Source organism: Hibiscus syriacus, unplaced genomic scaffold, assembly GCF_006381635.1.
Source record: "Hibiscus syriacus cultivar Baekdansim isolate YM2019G1 unplaced genomic scaffold, ASM638163v2 tig00110986_pilon, whole genome shotgun sequence".
Taxonomy (NCBI): Eukaryota; Viridiplantae; Streptophyta; class Magnoliopsida; order Malvales; family Malvaceae; genus Hibiscus; species Hibiscus syriacus.
In genome coordinates, this window is record NW_024062940.1 from 128,180 (window position 1) to 153,598 (window position 25,419).

The 25,419-nt window shown below is 33.9% G+C and overlaps 2 protein-coding genes and 3 pseudogenes across 2 annotated transcripts; 2 read left to right on the forward strand and 3 right to left on the reverse strand.

Moving 5' to 3' along the window:
* Positions 1–2,207: 2,207 nt before the first annotated feature.
* LOC120148748 lies at positions 2,208–3,709 on the reverse strand (annotated as a pseudogene).
* A 1,581-nt stretch (positions 3,710–5,290) lies between these two features.
* On the reverse strand, positions 5,291–9,320 carry LOC120148758 (annotated as a pseudogene).
* Positions 9,321–15,869: 6,549 nt separating this feature from the next.
* On the forward strand, positions 15,870–18,717 carry LOC120148755 (annotated as a pseudogene).
* LOC120148756 (sugar transport protein 14-like) lies at positions 18,076–18,759 on the reverse strand. Its single transcript, XM_039161784.1, has 2 exons — positions 18,435–18,759; positions 18,076–18,351 (listed from the first exon to the last, which is right to left on the reverse strand). Exons 1-2 carry the CDS (start codon positions 18,742–18,744, stop codon positions 18,242–18,244), a joined length of 420 nt encoding a protein of 139 aa, XP_039017715.1. The 5' UTR covers positions 18,745–18,759; the 3' UTR covers positions 18,076–18,241.
* A 4,492-nt stretch (positions 18,760–23,251) lies between these two features.
* On the forward strand, positions 23,252–24,580 carry LOC120148734 (E3 ubiquitin-protein ligase ATL42-like). Its single transcript, XM_039161764.1, has one exon. The coding sequence runs from the start codon at positions 23,263–23,265 to the stop codon at positions 24,481–24,483; it is 1,221 nt and encodes a 406-aa protein (XP_039017695.1). The 5' UTR covers positions 23,252–23,262; the 3' UTR covers positions 24,484–24,580.
* The last annotated feature ends 839 nt before the right edge of the window (positions 24,581–25,419 follow it).

Here is a 25,419-nt window from a genome sequence, read left to right on the forward strand (position 1 = left end):
TTTAATTGCAAAATTAAAACTTAAATTAGAATTTAAAAACCCGATTCAATTGCTTACCTTTGATCGATTGTGATCCTTCTAAAAAGGTCAAAAAATGTTAGATAAAATAATAATAATAATAATAATAATAATAATAATAATGAATATTAAATAAATCATAGAGAAGAAAAAAAGAAATAATAAATCAAAAGAAAGGGAAAAAAAGTAAATAAAGAAAAAAAGGTTTAAAAAATAAATAAAATTAAAGAGAGAGAGAAAAAGGAAAAAAAAAAAAAAAAAAATACAATTTTAATAAAAAGAATAATAAAAAATAGAAATAAGTTAAATAAAAAATGAAAATAAAAAAAGGTTAAAAAATAAATATTAACAAAGAAATCGAAAAATAAGTGAAAATGATCAAAATGCGAAGTTCTAAGAAACAGTGGCAGAATCAGAAAAAAAGGAAAAAAAGAATAGTGGCTAAATTGAAACATGCGAAAAATACCTAGCCATTTCGAATAAAACATAAATTTGCGACCAAAATGCAAACATATTAAACTCGGAATCTAAATTAAAATGATGAAAGTTATATTCAATTACTAGAACATAACTGTACAAAATATGAGGATCAAAAATGAGGTTTACCCACTCCTAAAATTGCACAACAATCCCTCCCCAAAACAGCGTCATTTTGGGAGGGACATAAATAGGGATACAATGGCTCAATGCGAGCCTCAGCCTTCATTTCCTTTTTTTTCATCTCCCTCTAACTAATGAGAGAAAGGAAATTCTCTCCTTTTTCTCTAATCTGGTGAACACTCGACCACCGCCCACGGCCTTCTCACCGCGCCGAACCGCCGCTCTAGCGACGGTCAGGCAAACCCAAAACACTCTGAGACACTCACCTTACCCCCGAGTTCCTAAATCTGAACCCCAAAACGTCAAAACCGAACTCCCTCGGCCTAGATCTAGGTTTAAGTCTTTGGTTTTTTATCTTTGTTCTTGAAAAAACCGTCGGTTTCCCAGCGAGCCCTTGGTTTCGACGTGTGGTTGTTCTTACTATTGTTTTTCTTTATTTTTAGTGTGTCTCTTTGAGTTTTGCTTCGATGTTTGGCTACTATGGTTTGTTTTGGTTTGTTGTTTTTGGTGATGGTTTTTCGAATCTGTGATGTTGCTCGATGATGGTGGTGGACTCACTGTCTCTTGGCTTCGTGTTGATGGTTCCCATTCTATTTTTTGTTGTTAATGTGGTTTTGGTTTCTGGCCGTTTGGTCTTCTGTCCCTTGGTCTCACTGATCTCTGGTTGTGATATTTTTGTTCGATGTGAATGTGGCTTCCTCCCCTGTGTTTACTGTGTTTGGGGATATTTATACCCTCTCGTCGATGAACGTTGTCGAACTTCGGGATGGTCAGTCCCGTTTGGTGGCACGATTTTTGGTTTATGGGAGACTGGGCTGTTGTGACTCGATTCTTGCGAGATTTCCGACTTCGGTCACCTGGGATCTCGGTCGGTGGACGTTTGGCCGTTATGCGGATGACTTTTCATCCATGCGGCGCTTCTCTGCTTGGATGAGTAAACCCTAATTTTAGGGTTTGGACTAGTTCAACCTCAACTCTATTGGACCCAAATAATGGAGTTAGACTTGATCCTGGACCTGGACCATAAAACAAGATAAATGAAATTAAATTAAACGAATAAAATGAAAAGAAATAATAATAACAATATAGCGTATATAATATATAAAAAAATATTTTTTTAAACTATATATTATATTTAAAAATGTTTTTAAAACTATATTTATATAGTTTTTAAAATGATTTTAAAAATATAATACAAGTTTTCAAAATGTTTTTTAAGCTATATATTATATAAATTTTCCAAAAATGTTTTTTAAAAACTATATATTTTCAAAATGACTTCAAAACTATATATTATATAATTTTCAAAATGTTTTAAAACTTATATATTGTATATAAGTTTTCAAAAACGTTTTAAAAAATATATATATTTTTTCGGAAACCATTTTTGAAAACTATATGTTAAATTTTTCAAAAACATTTTAAAAAATATATATATTATATATATATATATATATATATAAATATAATAAATAAATAAAAAAAACTAAATTCAACGAAAAAGAGTGTCTACAATTATTATATTATCTTCAAACATGACGTACATATTTTATTAAAGTATTAAAATTTCTAGACAACAACCGGGATTGCTAGTCAAGGTTTCGCCATCTTAACCGCTCTTCCATGTCAATATTCCCACCTTCAAGTTCCCAATCAAGCAGTTTATAAGAGAACCTATCATCAAGTGCAGCATTCGGTTCGCCAAAGGTAACCCCGGGCATATTCGACGTCCACCAGCGAACGGAATGAGCCCAAAATTCGTACCTTTGACGTCCATTTTAGACCCTAAGAATCTCTCCAGCATGAACTCATCTGGGTTTTCCCAAATGCTTGGATCTCTGCCGATGGCCCATGCGTTGACCAACACCAGTGATCTCCTCGGGACTTCGAAACCGCAAAGGTCGACATCAGAGCCAGCATTGCGTGGGATTAATAATGGGATGGCAGGGTGCATCCGAAAGACTTCTTTGATGATTGTTTGTAGATATGGCAGACGATTTACGTCGAATTCCTCGATTGGTTTTTCTTTACCGATTGCTTGTTCTAGTTCCTCTTTGGCTTTGAGTAAAAACTCGAGGGTTTAGAAGCAATTCCGCCATTGCCCACTCTGTTGTGTTCGATGTTGTATCAGTTCCGGCCACAAATAATACCTGTCATACGACATATATGCACATCACACGAGTGTAAGACAATCATTTATAAGGAGAAAAATTAGAGGAAGATAATGAAAGATTACCAAAAGTAATTGTACGACTTGAGTTCTATTAAGCTTCTCAAGACCGTCTTCTACAATATCAATAAGAGTGTCCAAAACATCATTTGACGCAGTAGAACCCTTGGATTTTCTTGATTCCAATCTTTCATCGAACATGTTGCCGAAAGGAACAATCAGCTTCCCGAAATAAACAGTCATCCGACGCCGTAGACCTTGTGGGTCAATCCTTTTACGCAAAGGGAAATAGTCGGCCAAATTAGGTACGCAGGCCTCACGATTGATATCCGAAACTGTTTTCTTGAATTCTTGAGCATGAGATGAATTCGGGTCAACCAAATCCATTGAAAAAACGGTGTTTGGCAGCAAGTTCATCGTGGCATCAAAAGCAGCTTGGCCGACTTTCTTTCGTGAACATTGCCGATCAGTTCATGAATCTTCTCCCGACGCAGGTACTGGTCGGCATCGAGTTTCAGATTAGAGAAAAGATGGATAACGGACTTTGCGAAGAGTTCTCCAAAGCGGCGAAACGGGTATAAACGACAGCCCGAGATCGATAAATTGACAGGCTCGGAGAGCATCGGAACGGTTCGGTTACAGAACACGAGGTCATGGTTTTGCTGTACTTATCTCTCCTATCGTATTTTCGTATTAATTTAACGCTCGAGTAATTCAATTATATCATTCTATACCCTATTCCTAACTTAAAATCCTAAATATTAAATCTAGATCCTAACTCAGGGTTTAAAATTTAGAGTTTTAAGTTAGGGTAGGATATAGAATGATGTAAATAAATAATTTTGAGGGATAAATTGATGCGAAAATACGATAGGGACGGAAATAAAAAACTGGGTCTACTGCAAGACAAATATTTGACATATGATTGCAGTGGATGAGAAAACTTATCAACTTATTGGGGTTGATTGCCCTGGAAACTGAGCTGAAGATGTTAAGAACCCGGTGTTAGTGTGGATGACTGGTTTCCTTTTTGTTGTCCATAAGGTATAGCTCTTTTTGTTGTCCGTCGATGTAGCGATTAATCAGGAACTTATTGGAAAGGAGATTATATTCTAATTAATTTATCAAAGTAGATAATGAATAACAGGTGGTCTTTCCAGTCTAACAATCTTGTATTTATAATATCAATGAACTGCTGCTTAAACAATAAACTTCTCTGTATATGTACACACACGAAAACATACATATATCTAATATTACTTCAAATTATAATTCTGTTAATGTGGACGAGATCCAAAACAGTTTTTGCTGAAGTTTGGGGTCCTAAAAGATATGATCGGGTTTGCTTTCAAGGATCATTTGTTCTTCTAGTCAAATATTTCGGATCTAGCTCGTCTCAATATATGTCATCACATATTTGGTTTCCCACTTGGATTTAGGCCATCCATCTTAGGTGATTTTTAGGTTCATTCTTTGTTTATTCTAGTCAACAATGTTGAACTACATTACATTTTGCTTTAATGTTTATAAAATTTAATTTATTTTTAAATATTTCTACTTAATTCTTGTCGTAACTAAATTTCAAGCTTATTATTATTGAATAATTTTATAGGATATTAAATTTGAGTAAATAGAGTAGATAATGATATTTTCAAATCATTTAACTTTATTGGAGTCTGTAAAATGAACGCCTACACATTTGTGGCTTTTGTTTAAAAAAAGCCATTATATACTCAGTTAATGGCGGCGTTTGACGTAAAAAGCCACTAAAAATCATAGCATATAGCGGCGTTTGGGTAAAAAAGCGCCGCTATATCTCGAACTCTTTGTAACATTCAAGTAAAAAGTGCCGCTATATATCTTGACTTTCTGTAGAGTTTGGGTTAAAAACATCGTTATATAACTTGACTTCTTGCTGTGTTTTATGTCACAAACGCCGCTAACTTTTGTGACATTCGCTTTAATGGCGTTTTTGTCGACGCTAGTAATAGCATCGCGAGGATTTTTAGTGGCACTTTAAAATGTCGTTATAAAACTAAAAAAACACCGTTAAAAACCTATTTTGATGTAGTAATATATTAAATGTCATTGTTTACTTGTTGGGTTATTTAGTTCATCTGGTTAATTTATACGGAAAACAACTTTTTTCATTATTTAAGTAAATGACCCACAAACAAGCTTATTTAGTAAAATAACATCATTCAGAACACCTGTGGTTAAATGAATCGTTGTTGTTCCTAGAGGTTATGAGTTCGAGCACCAAGTATTACAGCATGGTGAATGAGCTTTCATTGTCAAATGGTTGAAATATTTAAGAACTTATACTACTTTATAATTACCTTAGCTTAAATAAAAAATAAAGTAAAATAGCATCATTTAGCATCCAGTCTTATTGGCATGGAGTTTTCTTCATGCATGTATTTTCATGGAATAAATAATTAGGGAAAAATATTTCAAGCTGCGTGATCTATGCTGATACTGATATGTTGAGCATATATTGAGTTGGCTTTGATGCATGCTTCATTTTTGTTGAATGTTACATATTCTTCTTTGTTTAATTGAAATGTTCTGTCCTAATACGTTATTGTTCTGCAGTTTCCTCAAGTCTCTTATAGTACCTCAGAAGAATTAAAGAATTTGTTAGAGTTTCTTTGGCAAGTTGTACGTCTTCTTAAGGAACTTAGCCGCCGTTTCGTCCTTCCGGTAACACAAAACTCGCAAGAGTGTGTTTGGCTCCGTGGGACTCCATTGACCAGAGGTTGGTGGCAATGGAAGTTTGGATTTAGCAGAAGAACCATAACTCCCCGTGGTCATGTATTTGAACTGCTCAATCAGGCTGTCGGTGTCGGTATGAAATAATGGGAGGACGGGTTTAACTGTGGTTGAAAACTTTTCGATCAAATCAGCCGGAAGTCCGTCCCCGTTGGACCAGAATAAATCTGTCAAGAACCTGAAATCTTCTGCTATTGTTTCATAGTCTTGCAGGCTGAAAGCACGAGCAGGGCCTCCGGCAAGTAAAACCAGGAGGAAACCATCGAAAGAAGCTTTCATTACTTCAGTAATAACTCGTGTTCTGACTCTGTCATGCACAGTTAGTGAAATTACCTCCAAATAGTGCTCGAGCTCCTGGAGAAAAGGTTCGATTCTAGACGATGAAACTTCCCCGACATACAAGCCGTCCCAGAGGACATGACTTAGATCATGGAAAATGACCTTATATGCAGTTGCCTCACACAGTTGTTGGATCCCTTCCAAACAAGCAGCAGCAGAAAGTTCAAATGCTTTCCCCATCCCATCGATAACATTTTCAACATGAGGAGATTCAGAATTTCTAAGATGCGCAATTGTCCTTTTCGCCAAGACATTCAACTCCGTTCGAATATGCTGAAGAGTATTAATACGACAGCACAGCTGGGGTATCCCGAACAAGTCATTACCATTTGTCGTCCCAACCTGAGATTTCCTACTCTGAACTCTTTGAAACTTTTCTTTTTTCTTAAATACACCTGGAAATTTTGACCGTGTTGAACATCGAGTTAAAGCATACATCGAGGGAACAAAACTACTTCGGGTCCCTGTAGATCAGAAGACAGTTTATTTTCCTTTTAGTCATCTTCGAAATCGATAACTTCAGAAGAAAGAACGAAAAATACGTACCACAGCTGGACGTAGCCTTTGATATATAATGCTGAAGACATCTGTCAATACCATAGGTTAAATCAGGAAGCAAGGAAGCATGTATAGATATTGGTAACAAGAAGAATGCTTCTAAAGCTTCATCTACGATTCGCAATACTTCAACAGCAGAGGGAGCAAATCGTTCTTTATTCGCTCGTGGATCCCATACCTACAAAGAGACGAGAAACAGAAATGTATAGCAATGGATAATCAGTATAAGTTATAAACATAAACAAAACTTTCCAGCTAAACAGTTTGCATCTTCCGATTTTCCGATTATGGAAAGACAACGTAAGTCGTATATACCTCAAGCTGCAGATTCCTGTCAACCCATTCCTTCAGTCTGTCCAATCTAGTCTTTATCCATGATTTCACCAGATTCGAAACTACAGATTCAGCCTCATAAGGAGGCATTTCCCTTATGATTGACTTTCCCCATCCTCACTTTCCACCGAGTTCTCAACCGCGATTTGCACCAGATCTTTCTCCAATTTCTCGGCAGCTCTCAGCACTCGTAATATATCGGGCGTCAATTCACCAATTTCGGAAACAAATTGCTTCAGCTCATTCCCATAGCAGGAATGAAGAGTGGCTACAGCCACACCTGCCGGAAGAGGATGCCACCTCTTTAATATTGGACTAAATATCGCCTTCTCACTGAAAGCCAGCGTAGTGACATCCTGTGCAAGACTGGAAAGAAAAGGAAGCTGATTTTGCTGATTCTTATTCGATGAACGTTTGCTGGCCTTCACCTTCTCCATTATCTGTCTAAATACATTATCAATATACGCAACCTTGAGTCTCTTTCATACAGAAATTTAACAGGCAAACTTGGTCTAAACTCAAAATATATAATTTAAGAGCTAACAGAACAAAGATCATGGTTCAGTAAGATACATTATTGATAAAAAGACGATGATGCTACACTAGGAAAATTTCGGGAACTTGCCTTAACGAAAGCAGTGCGGAGTGACGATCGTATGTAAGTATCAACTCTCTCGTGAGCCACATCGATTTCCTTCCTTTTCTTACGGTACTTGAGCGAGATGCCTTCTACCATTATCTTTGCAGATAGAACTCCCATAGAAACAACACATTCCATTAACTCAGTGTTGTCACTATTGAAATAATTGTGGTAGGCAAGAAGCTTTTTCTCGGCCCAACCTAAAATTGCACTCAGAGTAGAACTCAATATCTTGGAGTAATCCGATCTTTCATTTCCTTCGAATCCTTTTCGACTTCCATCAACAGATTATTGGCAGCAAACAACAGATCGCCTTCCACTTGACCGGTAACCACGTACCGGTTAAACAGTATCCACAAGAAACAAAGATTATGCTGCATCTGGTTCATCCCAAGGACTACCCACGTCTTCTTTACGAGTTCAAGAACCTCATCGACTTCCTCAATAACCGATGTTTCATCATTAACATCGAAACAAGCCTCTAACAGCACTTGGTAGATTTTGAGGTTCAATGGGAGTCCATCCGCCCAGTGGCTGGTCTCGGAAATAGAACCGTCAAAGGATTGTCTACAAGCAAGAGATAAAACAATGCTCCGGAGGGTTTGCATCGATTCGTTGTTTTTCCCCGTCTCCAAGGGCTCCTCCAGCACTCTGCGGATGATCTGCCGTAGTCGCTGCGGAGAGTTGTCGGCCTCGTCCAGTGGCAAGAAAGGATGCAATAGTAATCCGGCTTCAAGAAGCTTCAGATTTCTCCTCTGCCAAGCTTCGAATTCGCCTTGATTCGGAAAGTCCGAAGATTTCAGTTGCTGCAACATCTCAAGTGGCAATACTATCGACTCTGTCCTTCTCCCAAGCTGGTAAAAACGAAAATAATAATGATCATAATTGAACTCAAATTTCATAAACAATCCCTATAATCAACAATTTGAATTAGCCCTTTGTGTCCGCTAATAATTCTATGCAGAATTTATAACTTTTCGCAGTAAAATGGAAAGAAAACAAATTTTACGGTACTGTTTTTACTTTTTAACAGACCTGAGCAGCAGCGATTCTCAAAAGAGCTCTTCGAACCCTGGAATCCGTTTGCTCTGAAATTCCCAATTGAACCCTCAACAACTCCCCAATTGTAACCGCCTTTTTGACTCGTTCCGAGTCCGACTCGCTGCTCGCTTTCCTCCCCCGAGACGATCTCAATCCCAAAGCCTTCTTCACCTTACTCGCCGCCGTCGACGTCAACGACCTCTGCAACGACGCCGATGGAGTCAAACTCGGAGACGGCGCCGCCGTCCTATCCGAATTCCTCTCCGACTGCGATATGTAAGTCAAAGGCTTCCCACCTGTAGTCCGACAAGCACCGACCAGAATCTCGTAAGCCGTCTCCCGGAGCTCCGATTCCGATAAATTAGTCGCCAACTCCCCGAAAGGACACGTCAGCGAATCGGTAAAGTAAGTAGGCATGGCCTCCGTCGTCGTCGTCGTCGTCGTCGCCTGATGATGATTGGAGTGTCGTCTGGCTTGGCTGGAAGTTCTTTCCTTTAATCTACCACCCGACATGCTTAAAGAATTAAATTAAACGGGGTTAAAGATGAAGGGTTTAATGGGATTCGTTCACTGGCTCTCTTTTTTCTCTCTTTTATATTAGTTAAAGATTATTGCTTCACTTTAAAGGAAACAAAATCAAAGCTCTGCAAATTATCATTAAACAGCAGAGAGAAACAAAGTTAAAAGAACAAAACTTTAGACGGAATTTTGGACAGTCAAAGAATTTGGTATCTTTTTTTTCTCTTTTTCTTGCATAAAAAGATAAGAAAGAAAATCGGATGAGAAATTAGAAGAAAATAAATAAAACGATGGTACCGCTTTCTTTCTCGGCAGCCAACCAGACCGAGTCGGGGAACCGCGTACGATAGTTTTTTTCTTTCTAGGGTAAATTACACCATTTTCCACTGAACTATACTATATCTCCTATTTTACTCACATTACTTTCAATTTATCTAATTTACTCACTGCACTTTTGAATGCTCTTGTTTTGATCACTCTGAATTATTTTATTATCATTTTTGTAAGACATGATATTTTTTAATATTTTTTAAATAAATAATTAAAAATAAAAATAAAAATAAAAGATGGTCGGACCACCATAAATGGTGGTCGTTCTGTCACAAATTTCATGGATCGGTTGTATTGACCCCTGAATTTGAATCTAGTGGTTGTTTCACCGAAAAAATATCCCAAAACTCGTGATTCTCGATTGAACGTTTTGCCTTTGTCACTTTAATCTTTAATTCATGGACTTCATAGTAAGTTCCGACAAAATAGAGCTCGATTTATACTCGAGATGACTAGGAAAAGCGACGCATAAAATTTGGGATCGAACGATACCATTTACGGTGGTCTGATGTGGCATCCGATCATTTTATTTTATTTTTTTATTTTTTTATATAAAATAATAAAAAATGGCATGTCATACAGAAATAATAATAATAAAATACTTTAGAATTATCAAAACGGAGTAATTCAAAAGTTCAATGAGTAAATTAAAAAACTTAAGAGTATGATGAATAAAATAGCAGACAAAGTATAGTTTGGTGGGAATGGTGTAGTTTACCCTTCTTTTTAATTGCTGATTTTTTCTTTATATCTGTTTTCACGTCAAATATTTTTAAAATTTTATTTTTAGGTCTAATTTTAATTTTAGTCCTTACACCGTCCATAACATTTTAATTTGATCCCTACGCTTTTGATGAGAAAAAATCCTTCTACTCAATTCGGACTAAGTTCATAACTTATATAGTTCAATTATTAATCATGGAATTTAACCTTTAATTGCAGTTTTGGAAAATGTCCAAAGTGTGTATAAAAATATACAAATAAGCAGAAGGATATTTCATAATATTTTATTCAACTGTTGTAGTCATGAACCTCCCCAGTCCCCACCTCAAATTCATTAAGAAAATAAATACCATGTCTTAAATTAATATTTGAGTCACATACATGTAGCTGTTCTTTTCAATGATATTAATTATTATACAAAATTAAAAGGGGTTAAGTACACAAATGGTCCCTTGACTATAAGGTATTGCTCTATTAAGTCTCTCGACTATTAAAAGTTACAAAATGATCTATAGGGTGTTGCTTTGTTGAGTCTCTCGACTATTAAAAGTTACAAAATGGTCTCCCGACTATTCATTATGTTATACACTCGTCCTTTTCTGTTAAAAATCGATGGTATTCTCAACTGAACGTTAACCTATTTGACTGTGATATGATAAATTTGATCCCAAAATTTCAACCGACTTTCGTATCTCGGTCATCATGTTAACATCCAACTTAGATAACCGTCAATTTTTTAACAAAAAGGGACGAATTTGGAATATAATGAATAGTCGAGTGACCATTTTATAACTTTTAATAGTAGAGAGACTTAATAAAATAACATTCTATAGTTGGAGAACTATTTTGTACCTTCTAATAGTCAATAAACTTAATAAAGTAGTATCCTATAATCGGGACTAAAAAGTATCGTACTGTTTTTAACTATTAAAAATAATAATAATTTTAATTTATCAAACAAAACCTAAATATTTGTATTTTAATCAACCTCTTAACAAGTACCATATTCATGATTAGGCTTTTTTCTGATTAACTCAATATACAACAATGATTTCATCTAAGGATGGACTTAGGGCGGGTGAGGGGCGATGATCCCTTAAAATTTTAAAATTATCATATATTTTAAATTTTCTATGTATTTTCTATTAAAAATATATTTCGTCCCTTAAAATTTTATAAGTTTAAGTTTACCCAAAATTTTATAAATTCAAATTCGCCCCAACATAAAATCTTACGTTCGTATGTGATTTCATCTATTAAAATACCATTAAATTAAGGTTATAAAGCAGGAAGTACAATAATCAAGCTTAGTTGGACATATTTTTTTACCATGATAACTGTAATTTGTTAATATAAAAGATAAATTGAATTGAAATTTAAGATTATGTTTTATATTACATCTTAATCGTAATTTTAGATTACGATTTAATCATGTTTATAGTATAAAAATATATATATTCATTTTTAGTGATTTTTTAAAGTTTATAATAACTTTTAAAATGTAGGGTAAATTGCATAAATAATATTTAAACTTTTAAGGCTCTTGTATTTGGGTCATTGAGCTTTTAAAACTTATAATACAATCATTATATTTTTAGTTTACTTTTATTACCGTCACTTTTGTCAGTAGACGTGGTATGTTAAGTCCTCTTCTATTTCAAAAATTCCTAAGTTTCCCATATTTAAAATTGATAATTGTCATTTTTTATTCATTGTTTTTATCGTCGTTCAATGAATTTTCTGATTAAAAAGATTATTAAACTACTCTTATTCTCTTTAATTTTTTCATTAACTTGTCAAAAAATTTCATTCCAACAAAAATAAAAACTAAAACTTGTTAATCGCCACTATCATCGTCAAACTAACTTAAAATTGAATTATGTTAATCTTCTGGTCAAATAGAACCTTCATATTATTGGAATTGACTAATGACGGTTCATTTATTAGAAACTCACCTAAAATGTATGGGTGATTTTCCATTTTCCATTTTTTATTTATTTATTTTTATTGTTGTTTATTGCATGCTACTATTGATGCTTGTGGGTGTGAATAATGATCAACCAGTGGCTGTGTAATACCCAAAAATTTAAAAGTGACTAAAATAAATTTTGAAAGTTGATGACTAAAGTATAAAATTAAAAAAGTTTAGGGACCTAAAATATAATTTTGAAAAAATTATATATTTTGCTCCCATAAATTGATAGTTTACCTTAAGAGAATGATTTTTATGTATGTCATATTTTTTATTCGAAATTTGTAGAAAACACTATTAATCGATAAAGTTCGGTAAAATAATCAGATATCTGAATCGAATAAAAGATTTATAAAAATTTGAAGGATGTTAGTATGAGGTTAAAAATGTTGTTTTAGTATTTTTAATGTGAAGAATTCGAAGTAGATTAGTTAAATTAAAAGAATTTACCATGTTTTAGTGAAATAGTGGAATTTAGTGACTAAATCGGATTTTTGGAAAATTAAAAGGGCAAAGAGAAAATTTGAGAAATGATATTTTTATAGTTATTTATTAATATTAAAATGGAGATGAAGGAGCGATATGAAAGTTAATACTTGAATTCATTAATGTCAATTTAGGCTTTTTGGCCTAAAATGAATAAAAATTCATTTTTAACTGCATTTTAAAGGTGAAATTGGGAGATTTTTTTTCAAGGAAAACTCATGAAAACTCTCTCTTCTTCTCCAGCTGCTGGACGTCCTCCATAGCTAAGGTAAGCAAAGTTTGTTTTCAATTTTTAGCCATTTTAATTAGAATTAGGACTTAAGTGTGAAATACAAAATTGTTTCTCATTAAATTCTCTACAAATTGGTATAAGTATTACCTTGTTTCATGCTGAAATGTGAAAATGGGTTTTTATGGTGGATGAAGGGGAAGTGAGAAATCAATGAAATAAGATTGGATTTTGATGTAGAGAGTGTTGTGGAAGCATAAACAAGCATAAAAATTGATTAAAAATCATTAAGGGACCAAGTTGAAAGCATTCGGTCATGGTGGATTTGAATGAAGAAATGTTGATTTTTGATTTGTTTTTGTTATGGGAATGATTAGAATGAATGGAAATGAGTTGTAGGTGATGAAACCAAGCTTAAATCAAAGTTGGAGACCATTAATGAAAGTATCCAAAACTTTCGGCCATGGAGAAAAAAATTAGGAAATTTTGTATAAAAATTTCTTTTGGGTTTAAATTAGATAGAAGAATGATTTCATAAGGTTTGAATTAAGTTTTGAATTAATTTGGATCAATGTTAAGTTTAGAGGATCTTTTTGCAAGTTTTGAGAAATTGGAGGATTGTAAAGTAAATGTTGAAAATTTAAGGTACTATGATGGAAATAATAGTTGGAATGATGAAAAGTTGAGTTTGGTTGATTTGGAAGTTGAGTAATTCCTAGGGATTAAATTGCAAGTTTTTTGAAAGTTAGTGATGAAATTGCGAAAGTGCAAGATTAATGTACTAATTTGGAAATATAATGAAATTTGTTGAGTATGATGGTTGTAGGGATTAAAGTGAATCGTAAGGACCAATTTGTCAAGTTTCGAAATATGGGGGTTTAATTTGAAGAAATGTGTAATTGTGGGTTAAATGTTAAATTTTGAAAAGTTAATTGATTTTAAGGTTGAGAATTATTATTTTCAAGGACTAGGAAGGTTATTTTTGCAAGAGTCTAGTAGAATTGATTTAGTTATAGAAATTAGCATCGAATATTTATTTATTGAATTTTATCATATTTTATACGAATATGTGTTAACAAGTTGGTTACATATTAACATATGTTCGAAATTGTTTATGCCGGATAATTAATTTTTAAGCATATCGTGATTGGAATCGAGAACAAAACGAGCAAAAAGAAAAAGGGAGTTCAAGAGTGAATTTGGTTAAGGTTGATTTCGATTTCGGGGTAGAAATAAGTATCGAATGTTCCTTAATTTTTAGAATTATGACTCGAATTTAATTTTATTATAATAGTACGAGTTCTAATGTATGTGAATCATTTATATGTTGAAAATCGATGATCGAGTAGTTCGTGATTATAAGCAAGATCAAAATGAACCGGATACGAGGGTTATAAAGGTGATCGTAGTATAAGCTGGTGAGGCACCAGGTGAGTGCAATTTACTTATTTTATATTTGATATGAAGACGACTTGCAATGAACCAACCTCGAAGGTTTTCGATTGAAACAATTTGAATCATTTTATGAAATATCTTTATACTGATTTACTAAATGAGTTTTTATATGATTTTGGGTTTGAATAACCCAAATTATTTTATTCGGTATTTTATTTCATAGCATGTGAATATTTTTGGGTATGAACTGCCCATATATGATTTTATATAAATGGTTTTATATTTGATTATATGGATGAATGGTTTTATATGCAAATTAGTAATTGATTTATAACAAAGCCCACTGTACGAAAATGAGGGTTAGTAGTACAATGACATGACATGAGGTGAAGTGAATCTGAATATGTTTTTGATATAGCACCAGTGTGGATCACTCGTGATCTGACTCGATGTACTTTGGTGGTGCACAAGGTGGAGTGATTTGGTGCATCTGATTAGCTTTATATGTGTATTATATAGCACCAATATGGGTCACTCGTGGTCTAACTTGGGTATTTTAGTGGTGCACAGGGTAGAGTGATTCGGTGCAATATGTTCTAACAATAAATTTGAAAAGAAAAGTGTAGTTTGCAATGATATGAATTGAAATAGAAAATTACAGTCTTAATTACATATTTTTATAATAAATTTTTAACATTTGATTTTATACATGTTTTATTTTATTAATGTTTTTATATGATACAAATATTGTCTATTTTATACGTTAAATATTTTTATTTTATTTTATTTGGTTGCCTCACTAAGTGAAAATTTAGCGTGTGAGTGTTTCACATGTAGATGCAAGCTAGAAGGAGAAAATCAATCGATTTTCAAATCATTTTCTAGGAATCAGTTATGTCACCAGAATCAGTAAGGACATCATATCTATTAATTTATTTGGTAATGACATGTATATCAAAGAAGTTTTTAGCTGCTCGAATTCGAGTTTCTTTAAGATATTTTTATTTAAGTTATGAAGGTTTGGTTTTACAAAAGATATTATTAATTATGAATATTGATTTATTAAATCGTAATTATTTATGATAGAAACGATTTTCAAATCAATCAATTTTCTAACAGTTTTAATTTAAAATATATTACAATATAAAACTGTCTAAAATGTTATCTGAATTAATTTAAATTTGATATTTAAATATTAAATTATGATTTTATGCGATTTTAGTTTTAAAATAAAAAAATGTTTCTTATGATGATGTGATATTTTTTATTCGTATACGGATATATGAGTTACGGGTGTTACATGTTGGTGTGTTTAGGACTTGAATGAAATGATAAATGATATGTGTTTAACAAACAACGATGACCAAAGAGAAAGTCGAATGGCGGTGATGTTGCAAGTCAACTATTGCTAATTTTAAAATTGTTGAGCTTTTCAATGAAGACTTTAACGTGTCATGTCATTTTTTCTTGACTACAATCGACGATAGTGATTATAATGAAAGATAATTAAAAGTTTAATGAGAATGTTATAATTTTTAAAAGTTTGATAATCAAAATATAAATTATCTAAAGGTTTAGAGACCATTTATGTAGTTTACCTCAAAATATATTGGTAAAGCAGTAAAGCTTCCAAATTCAAATTACCCAATCGCTAAACGGTTACTTTTACAGTAAATTACACAGTTTTCCCGCCAAGGTATTTGACTCATATTAATTGGAAAAACTGTAATTCAAAAGAGTAAAAATGAGAGGCATGCAACAGCTTCGGCGAGCAATTGATTCATTATACGCCGGCGGTCAATCGGCGGCAGAGGCGTAGACGCCGCTCGTGCTCGAATGCCTTCGAGTCAACGATGTCGGTCAAGCCAAGAGACTGCAATCTCACATGGATCGTCACTATTTTATACCCAGCTATACGTTTCTACATAATCGTCTTCTCCATTTGTACGCTTGATTTGGGAGAATTTCAGATGCTCGAAACCTGTTTGATAAAATGCCTCAGAGAGATGTTGTCTCCTGGAATACGATGCTTTCTGTATATGCAAAATCAGGGTCTGTTGTGAATTTGAGAGCGCTCTTTGATCAAATGCATTCTCGTGATTCTGTTTCTTATAATACAGTGATTGCGGGTTTGGCTGGAAGGGGGTTTTCGAGTCAGGCGCTGAGTTTTTTTGAGGATGCATGGAGAGGGATTTGAGCCGACGGAGCATAGTCATGTGAGTGCATTGAATGCGTGTTCACGGTTATCAGATTTGAGGAAAGGGAAACAGATTCATGGTAGAATTTATGTCGGTTGTTTGGGAAGGAATGTTTTTGTTTCGAATGCTTTGATTGATATGTACGCCAAGTGTGGCGAGATTGATAGAGCACGGTGGTTGTTCGATAGAACGATTAATAAAAATGTAGTTTCGTGGAATTCATTGATTGCTGGTTATTTGAAAAATGGGCAACCTAGGAAGTGTATTGATTTGTTTCAGGAGATGCAGGTAGCTGGTTTTAAACCTGATGATGTCACGGTCTCGAATGCTCTTGGCGGTTATTGTCAAATTGGATTGGTAGAAGAAGCAAGTAAGGTTTTTAGCATGATTAAGATAAAGGATAAAGTATGTTGGACGACAATGATTGTCGGTTATGTATGTAATGGAAAAGAAGAAGATGCTCTGAATTTGTTTAGCAAGATGTTAGCAGAAGGTGTCAATCCAGATGGTTTTACGATCTCTAGTGTGATTAGCTCCTGTGCAAGATTAGCCTATTGGCTATTTGTGTAATGGTCAGGTTGTTCATGGGAAAGCCATTCTTTTGGGAGTTGATAACGATTTGCTCGTGTGTAGTGCTCTTGTTGATATGTATTGCAAATGTGGAATCACCAAGGATGCCTCGGTTGTTTTCGATATGATGCCGTCACGAAATGTAGTTTCTTGGAATGCCATGATAAGGAGTTATGAGCAGAATGGTCAGGATTTAGAAGCACTGGCCATTTACAAAAATGTTGCAAGAACAGTTGAAACCTGATAATATTACATTTGTGGCCGTTCTATCTGCATGTAACCATGCTGGTTTAATTGAAGAAGGATGTAGATATTTCGATTCTATCAGTAAATGGCATGCATTGGTGCCCACTTTGGATCACTATGCATGCATGATCAATCTCTTTGGCCGTTCGGGTTGCATGAGAGAAGCAATGGATCTAATTAACAATATGCCCCATGAGCCAAATTCGTTAATATGGTCAACCCTTCTATCTGTCTGTGCTATGAAGGGTGACATGGAATACGCGGAGATGGCTGCTAAGCGTCTCTTTGTATTGGAGCCCCTTAATGCAGGATCTTATATCATGCTCTCTAACATGTATGCCACTCGTGGAAGATGGGAAGATGTGGCTTCAGTGAGATCTCTCATGAAAAGTAAGAATGTCAAGAAGTTTGCAGCTTACAGTTGATCGAGATCGATAATGAAGTTCACAAGTTTGTAGCAGAAGATGCATCTCATCCCCAAACAGAAATCATATACGAAGGACTGAGAAGACTGATTAAGAAATTGCAGGAAGCTGGCTTTATGCCCGACACGAAGCTAGTTCTTCACAATGTGGTTGAGGAGGAAAAAGTTGCATCCATTTGTTACCATAGTGAAAAACTTGCTCTTGCATTTGGATTGATTAAAAGCCCCATGAAACAACACCGATAGGATTATGAAGAACATTCGTGTTTGTGGCGATTGCCATCAGTTCATGAAGCTTGTGTCTAGAATTATTGGGAGGCCAATCATCTTGAGAGATTCGAACAGATTCCATCATTTCATTGATGGAAGTTGCTCTTCGACCAAATCTGTCCTCCAAAGCCATCGAAACGAGTGTAGCATCGACAAGCATTCCACTTGTTAAGACAGAGGATATCAGTGATGCCCCAGATCTGAAACCCAAGGTCTGAAACATGACAGGAGCATAGAACAGAATCGAGTTCATGCCAGTGATAATGCTCTTCGAGCTTTCCTTGTTCGGCAAGACTGTTAGGGGTCTCTGGTAATGCCAGCCCGCCAACGAACATCAGGGTAGCCGGGACTGTAGTTAAACCGAGAGATAATCTCCAACCCCAAGGATGGATCTTGTCTGTTTTGTAGTTAATCAAGTTTGCTATAAGGATTCCCATGCAGGTTGTGAATTGGAAAAGCTGGTTCACGGCTCCTCAATGCTTGGCCGGAGCCATCTCGGAAAGGTACAATGGAACTGCCTGCAATGCATCATGAAAGAAAGAGTTAGCGACTTGAAAAAGAAAAACCACCATTTTTAGGGTCGAAGAGGTTTGATCTTTACTTGATTTCCAAATCCAATGCTGGCGCCGAGAAGAATCCGGCCAATAGATCAACATTCCTATATTGACTGCAGCTGCATTGATAACTCCTCCTAGGAAGATGCTGACTGCACCGACGAGAATGCTAGTTCGACGTCCTTTCTTCCTCGTTACATAGGAGGCTCCGAACGTCGAGACAAGGCCGGCGAAGTACAGCGAAGACGTGAAGGGCGTGAGGAGCTGGTTGTAGTATTTGCAGTAGTCAGTTTCATGGAGATGTGCTTGCTTCCTTTTATATATCTTTGGGAAAAATTCCTCCAAGAAATCATCCATGGAAGTCACTCCACCGCAACCAAAAGTAAAGGTAGCTATATCATCCTCTTGTAATATACAAAATTTTCTCGGAAAGTTTCTTTCTTTCCAAGATGTTAAAAGGCTTCATTAACATCTTCAGTAAATATGGAAGACAGGTTACAAATCTATGAAGATTTGAACATTCGTAAACAATCAGTAAATGCTCAAAACCCAGAGATACAACAGGCTGAAAAAAAAACAATGAATCAAAAGGAAAACAACAGTGAATCATTTGACAAAAAAGAAGGAAAAAATATGACCAGAAACCAAGATCATATCAAAAAGAGATCCCCAGTAGCAGCAACAAGGCAAGCAAATATAAATAATTGGTAATCTTGTATTCATAAAGATGAGCCTCTTCAAACTCCCTCGTTCGTTACCGAAACCTCCACCCGCCATGGAGGAAAATGCGACGAATAAGAGAAAAGAAACAAAAACTGAACTCTGGATATTGCACAAGTCGAATAGTAAGTCCAAGACAGAAAAAGGAAAAGAAACCCAGAAAAGAGCCAATAATCGTCAATCTAGTAGGTATTATTAGGCCCTCGACGAGTGGATCGAGCTCGAGAGCTCGACTCGATTTGAAAACTTTAATATAAATTCGACTCGACTCGAAAACTATCAAATTCAAATCAAATTTTAAATACATAAAAATCTTTTATTAATATATAATTTTTTTGAATTGCTCAAGTAGCTCATTTCGACTCATTAAAAACTCGAATCAAACTCGTCGAATATTTATCAAATGTTGATCGAGTCCTCGAAACTACCTTCTATCTCTTTTATTTATAGCATACTATTTTATGTCTTATCATAAAGGACAAGCTGCGAAGAAAAAATATATATAAGCCAGGAAGACTATTTAACATACTCATGCAAACTACTAAACAAAACCCTAAACCCCACAAGTTGGATTTTTTTTTTAACATTTAGTGTTTATCTATAGATTTTTACAGCTAATTTTAGTTATCCACAACTATAAATTGCTTAAGCATTGACTTTTTCTTTTGGCTGGAAAACAAGTTTTAGGATTATTTGCAAAATAAACCCTCAAACTATATATTTTGTAGTTTTTGTATTTTTTATTTAGGTACCTAAAACATTTTTGTTAGACAAATTATATACTTAAACTATAATTTTATAATGATTTTAGGGGTTCGAATCCTGACAATTGAAGAAATAAATTATGTTATGAGGATTGTCTTTGCCTCTACAGTACCCGATCCAGATTAGTTGACTCATAGACCAAAAACCGATGGTTATACAATATATATATCTTCAGCCAATCAACCTAAGATGGTAAGATACTACACCATCATCAATATTACTCCTCCCCCACATAACTAAGATTCTTATATTGAAATAAAATTTTCCATCTTTTTATTTTTTTTCATTTAATTTTCATAAAAATCTCGAATTTCTTTTATCATTCACTACTTCGGATCTATAAATTTGATCATTCAATACTTTTGAAATTGAGACTTGTAAACAAAAAAATATTTAAAATTTACCAACTATTTAAAATTTGGGTAAATTACACCAACCATCACTGAATTTTACTCTCTCTTATTTCACATATTGTACTTTAAATTCGTTCAATTTCCTCACCGAATTCAACACAATTAACATTTTTGGTCATTTAGTCGTTAAATATTTAACGGTGTTAAAACAACGCCGTTTTAGAAAAATAAAATTTTCACCAAAACGACATTGTTTTGTACCTATATAATAGCTCATTTATAACGTTGTTTAGTAAAAAATGGTTGAATGATCAAAAATACTAATTGTGTTAAACTCGGTGAGAAAATTAAACGAAATTAAGGTGCAATAAGTGAAATAGGAGAGAGTACAAAATATTTAGTGATTGATTGATATAATTTACCCTTAAAATTTAATTTAGTTTTAAATATAATCAAAATCAATATAATTATTAAATATACTTTAAGAAAAAGAGAAACATGAAAATTTAACAAATGTTTATCAAATTAAAGTTAACAGTCAAAGTGGCATGATTTAATATAATAAAAAATTATCAACAATTAGTTGGTCTAATAAGATGTGACACTATAACCTTAAGTAAGGTCATGAATTCGAATTTTAACGATTGTAAATGGAGTAAATTGAATTAAGATGGTCGCCTTTACCTCTACAGTATCTGGTCCGAATTAGATGATCAATATCATATACGAGTGGTTATAAAAAATATAATAAATTGATATTCAAACCACAAATTACATCTTTTTCAAGGTGACGTGAATAAAGTATACTTTCACTAACAGTTATATATTAGTTATATATTAAAAATTTGGTAAATTAAATTAATTTATAGTTATTTTTTTAAAAAAATAGTTAATTCTCATCTAAAATTATTTCAATAATTAAATAATTAGTTTAATTAAAATTCAGGGTAAACTATAAATTTCATTACTAAACTTTACTTTTTCCCGTATTTCACTCACTTAACTTTAAAAGTTTTTAATTTCCTCACTAAACTTAAAACATTGAGCGTTTTTTATTATTCCGCCGTCAAATAGTTAAAGACATTAAAACAACGTCGTTTAAAAAAACAATTTTTTACCAAAAAGGCATCATTTTGCATCTATATAAAAATCTATTTCTAATGTCGTTATTCATAAAATGGTTGAGTGACCAAAAAACTCAATGTATTAAGTTCAGTGAGGAACTGAAAAGATTTAAAGTATAATGAGTGAAATAAGAGAGAGAATAAAATTCAATTATCAAATTTGTAATTTATCCTAAAATTAAATATAACAACATATGTAAATGTAATTTAGGGTGAACAGTTATTCATCCAAAAATCTAATATTTTTATATTGATTATATATTTTATTAATACTGTTTATCCTGAAATTTTATATATTTTTTAGTTATGCTTATATGCATGATTATCAAATTTTTTCTTGAATTTATTATTAACTGAAAAATAAAGCTAATCATTTATATAATAAGAAAGGTTCATAATATAAAAAATAGCTTGAACTGATTGTCTTATGTAAAAAAAATAGTTTTCTTTTATTGGTATTCCTCTTATCTTTTTTTTTTATTTATCGGCAGTGACATTAATTTTATTATGATTGTTGACCGTCGATATTTTTTATTATTTTTTTCTTTTATTTATATTGTATCTCTATTTTTTTTCAATAAGTCTTCGATACATTTTTATCTACTGTTATGACATATTTTCTTATATTTTTTGGCATGTTTTTAAGTTATTTGACCCTTTTTTCATTTATATTTTTCTAAAGGTTGATTTGACATCGTCACGACTGATTAGAATGATACTTAACAGATATCTTATTGAACTTCCTTGCTTTGGACTCTCGATTAGATGTGGATACCTAATTTACGTTTGTAGATAACTTTTCACGCCGCTCGAGTCTGATTTACCGTTTATCAATGATTTTCAATAACTTAATCACCTTTTGTGATTCGTATGCCGATGCGAACCACAAAAGGATCAATGATTTTTAATTTTTCCTTGTACAAACTCTTATGTTATATTAAGTTGTTAATTTTGTTTTAATGATTATATGAAATTTTCATAATTATATATTTAATTTACTATTGTGATTGTAAATCTTTATTGTAATTTGAGATATTTATTATTTTGAATAAAATTAGTTGATTTTATATATAAAAAATTCATAATATATTTTTTTTCAATAACTTTGATGCAATTTACAAAGTTTTAACATCAATGAGCGTAGGGATGGGCATGAGTCGGGTTGGATTGGATTTTCAGTCCGTCCAATCTCGTCCGAAAATTTTAAATCTTCTACCCGCCTTGAATCTGACCCAAAAATATATCCCTTCCACCCAACCCGGTTTTTTAAGATAAAATTTGAACCCAATCCGGAATAATATATTTTTAAAAATATTATTTTTATTCAATAAAAATAGGGATTTAATTGAAAAAAATAATATATAGAGGGGTATTATTGTAATTATCCCTAAATATATATGATAAAATTATAATTTTTTTCGGGTCAGATCGGGTCAAATATTTTTTTTATCTTAAACTCAAACTAGACCCGACCCGGATATAAATTTAAAAAACCCGACCTAAACTGTCGAAACTCGTCAAGTTCGGATACCATGTACAACCCTAAATGAGCGTGGTTATTTATAGCATGATTTGGTTTTTATGACAGCATAAACAGACGTATCTTCAAGACAACAAAGCTCACCGAGAAAGATTCCAAATTTTGTATTCAATGAAGAAAGTCTCCCCACTATGTCATCACTTCTGAAAGTCTTCCATTTTTATATACCTTAATTTCAATATAAAATAATAAAGCAAATAAACCGCCAAACATTGAAGATAACCACCGGAGTCAGGACCATGCTTAACTGCCCACTTGGTCTTCTAAAATATTTGCTCCCAATAATATATCATATCTGTATGTATATGTGTTTGTATATACGTTTTTCCAGCTGAAAATGCCTGCAGGAGAGGAGTAGAATTCTGGGTTTTCGATGATTCGATTAACAGCGACCGGTTTCGTTCTTTTTCTCCTGTTTTTCGTCTCCGTCGACGCGCAATCGGCGTCGAATGGGACCGATGCGATCTCAGGGAATGCTGTGTCGAATTTCCGACCGAGTTTGGCGGTTGTCATAGGTATACTCTGTGTCATGTTTGCGTTGACGTTTTTCCTCCTTGTCTATGCCAAGTTCTGTCACAGTGCAGCGATTGTTCATGCCGATAATCGTCGTCGAACACTTCGTCGAACGCAGTCTCGGTTCTCAGGGATCGACAAGAAAGTCGTGGAATCGCTTCCTTTCTTTCGATTCTCTTCGCTTAGAGGATCGAAAGAAGGACTCGAATGCGCGGTCTGTTTATCGAAATTCGAAGATACGGAGGTTCTGAGATTGTTGCCTCAGTGCAAGCATGGTTTTCACATCGATTGCATTGATCAGTGGCTTGAAAAGCACTCGAGTTGTCCTCTTTGCAGGCAAAAGATCAACGCCGATGATCCGACGATCTTCGCATACTCGAATAGCATGCGGTTCTCAAGGGACCAATCCGAGCTACAAGAGGACCCGAATATCGAGCTCTATGTCCACAGAGAGCAGGAGAATCACGGCTCATCAAGGTTCAGCATTGGAAACAGTTTCCGGAAAATCAAACAAGATGATATCGAAAGCGAAGTGCTAATCCAAGATGATGATGACGATGATGAAGGGTTCCATAAGTTTAATCATAAGATCGTTATGTCGGATGTTTTCTTGAAGAACCGATGGAGCAGTGTGAGTTCGTCCGACCTGATGTTCTTGAACTCGGAGATGCTCAACGAGTTATCGAGCAACCGGTTTTCTTCCCTCGACATGAACAACGAGCAGTTTACCGAAACGACAATCGAAAACGACCGAATCGTGAAGATCAAAAAGGAATTTGAGATGAAGAGATTGCTAAACAACCCGGTTTCAGCTCCCGGTATGCCTTTGACATCAGATTCAACAGCCACTTCATCTAGGATTGTTAATCAAACCGAGAAAAGATCAATGTCAGAAATCGTAGCTCTATCGAGGTTTCGAGATGCCGGTACGAGGAACAGAACAGGCGAGTGTTCAATGCCTGAAACTTACACAAAAGAGGAAAGAACAAGGCGGCTTTGGTTGCCAATTGCCCGAAGAACAGTCCAATGGTTTGCCAACAGAGAAAGGTCTCAGGATCCAACACAACATTTACATGTTTGAATGTGCCGATTCGGTGTAGATAGTTTAATTTTGTGCATCATTTCAGTAGGGAAGAGCTACACAATTTTCATTTTTCTTTCTTATTTTGGTTTCTATATAATAATTTTGAGTCGGATTCTTAATTTCTGAAGATAAGAATCCAAGTACTCCACCAACAGATATATGATTATTAGTCGGTTCTTATGTAATTATCAAGACTCAGCCTTACTAATTCAGTCTTTTTACTATGATTTGTGGCTGTTTATTGACTTTTATTTCAACGAGAGAATTTGGTTTAAGTAGTAATCAATTTAATATCCTTTAAATAAGAATTCAGGTTCGAATCTTTGTGTATGTAAAAAAATTTCGTTGAGAGACTCACCCACTAAAATCAACTGTGCGATTCGAATTAGTCAAGACGAAACTTGAATTTAGAGGGTAACAAAAAAAATTGACTTTTTATTTTAATTAATTAAAAATCAGTTTTGTGCAGTATATATAATTGAACTTGAGCAGGAGGAGCCTGCTTGCCAACCTGGTTTTCTGAATAAACATGTTAGTTTATTTAAAAGGTTGAACCAAAGAATCTTATTTAAAAAAGCACTTATGATCCGCCAATGAAACGATGCCGTATTGTTGGTGATACCCAAATATATAATACAACTATTTGTTTTCAAAAAATATCTAAACGGAACAATACAGTTCGGTACTTAACACTACAACATCAAAAGCATTTTATTTGAAAAACAATTTGTACGTAAATACTCTCAATCATTTGACAATAAATACTTACATACCTTGCAGTCGTTAGGGTTCAAACTCGATACTTCTAAGAATAACAACCATTCTTTTAACTATCGAGATTACTCAATTCATGCGTTCTAGGTAATTTTAGAAAAGATAGGAACACATCAATTGAATAAAAAAGACAAAATCAATGACATAAGAGACGATTAA

Coding starts and splice junctions, on each gene's coding strand:
- LOC120148756 (XM_039161784.1), bottom strand. CDS start 18,744: ATGGATGATTTCTTGGAGGAATTTTTCCCAAAGATATATAAAAGGAAG. Junction 18,352..18,434: donor GCATTGGATTTGGAAATCAA/GTAAAGATCAAA, acceptor GATGCATTGCAG/GCAGTTCCATTGTACCTTTC.
- LOC120148734 (XM_039161764.1), top strand. CDS start 23,263: ATGATTCGATTAACAGCGACCGGTTTCGTTCTTTTTCTCCTGTTTTTC.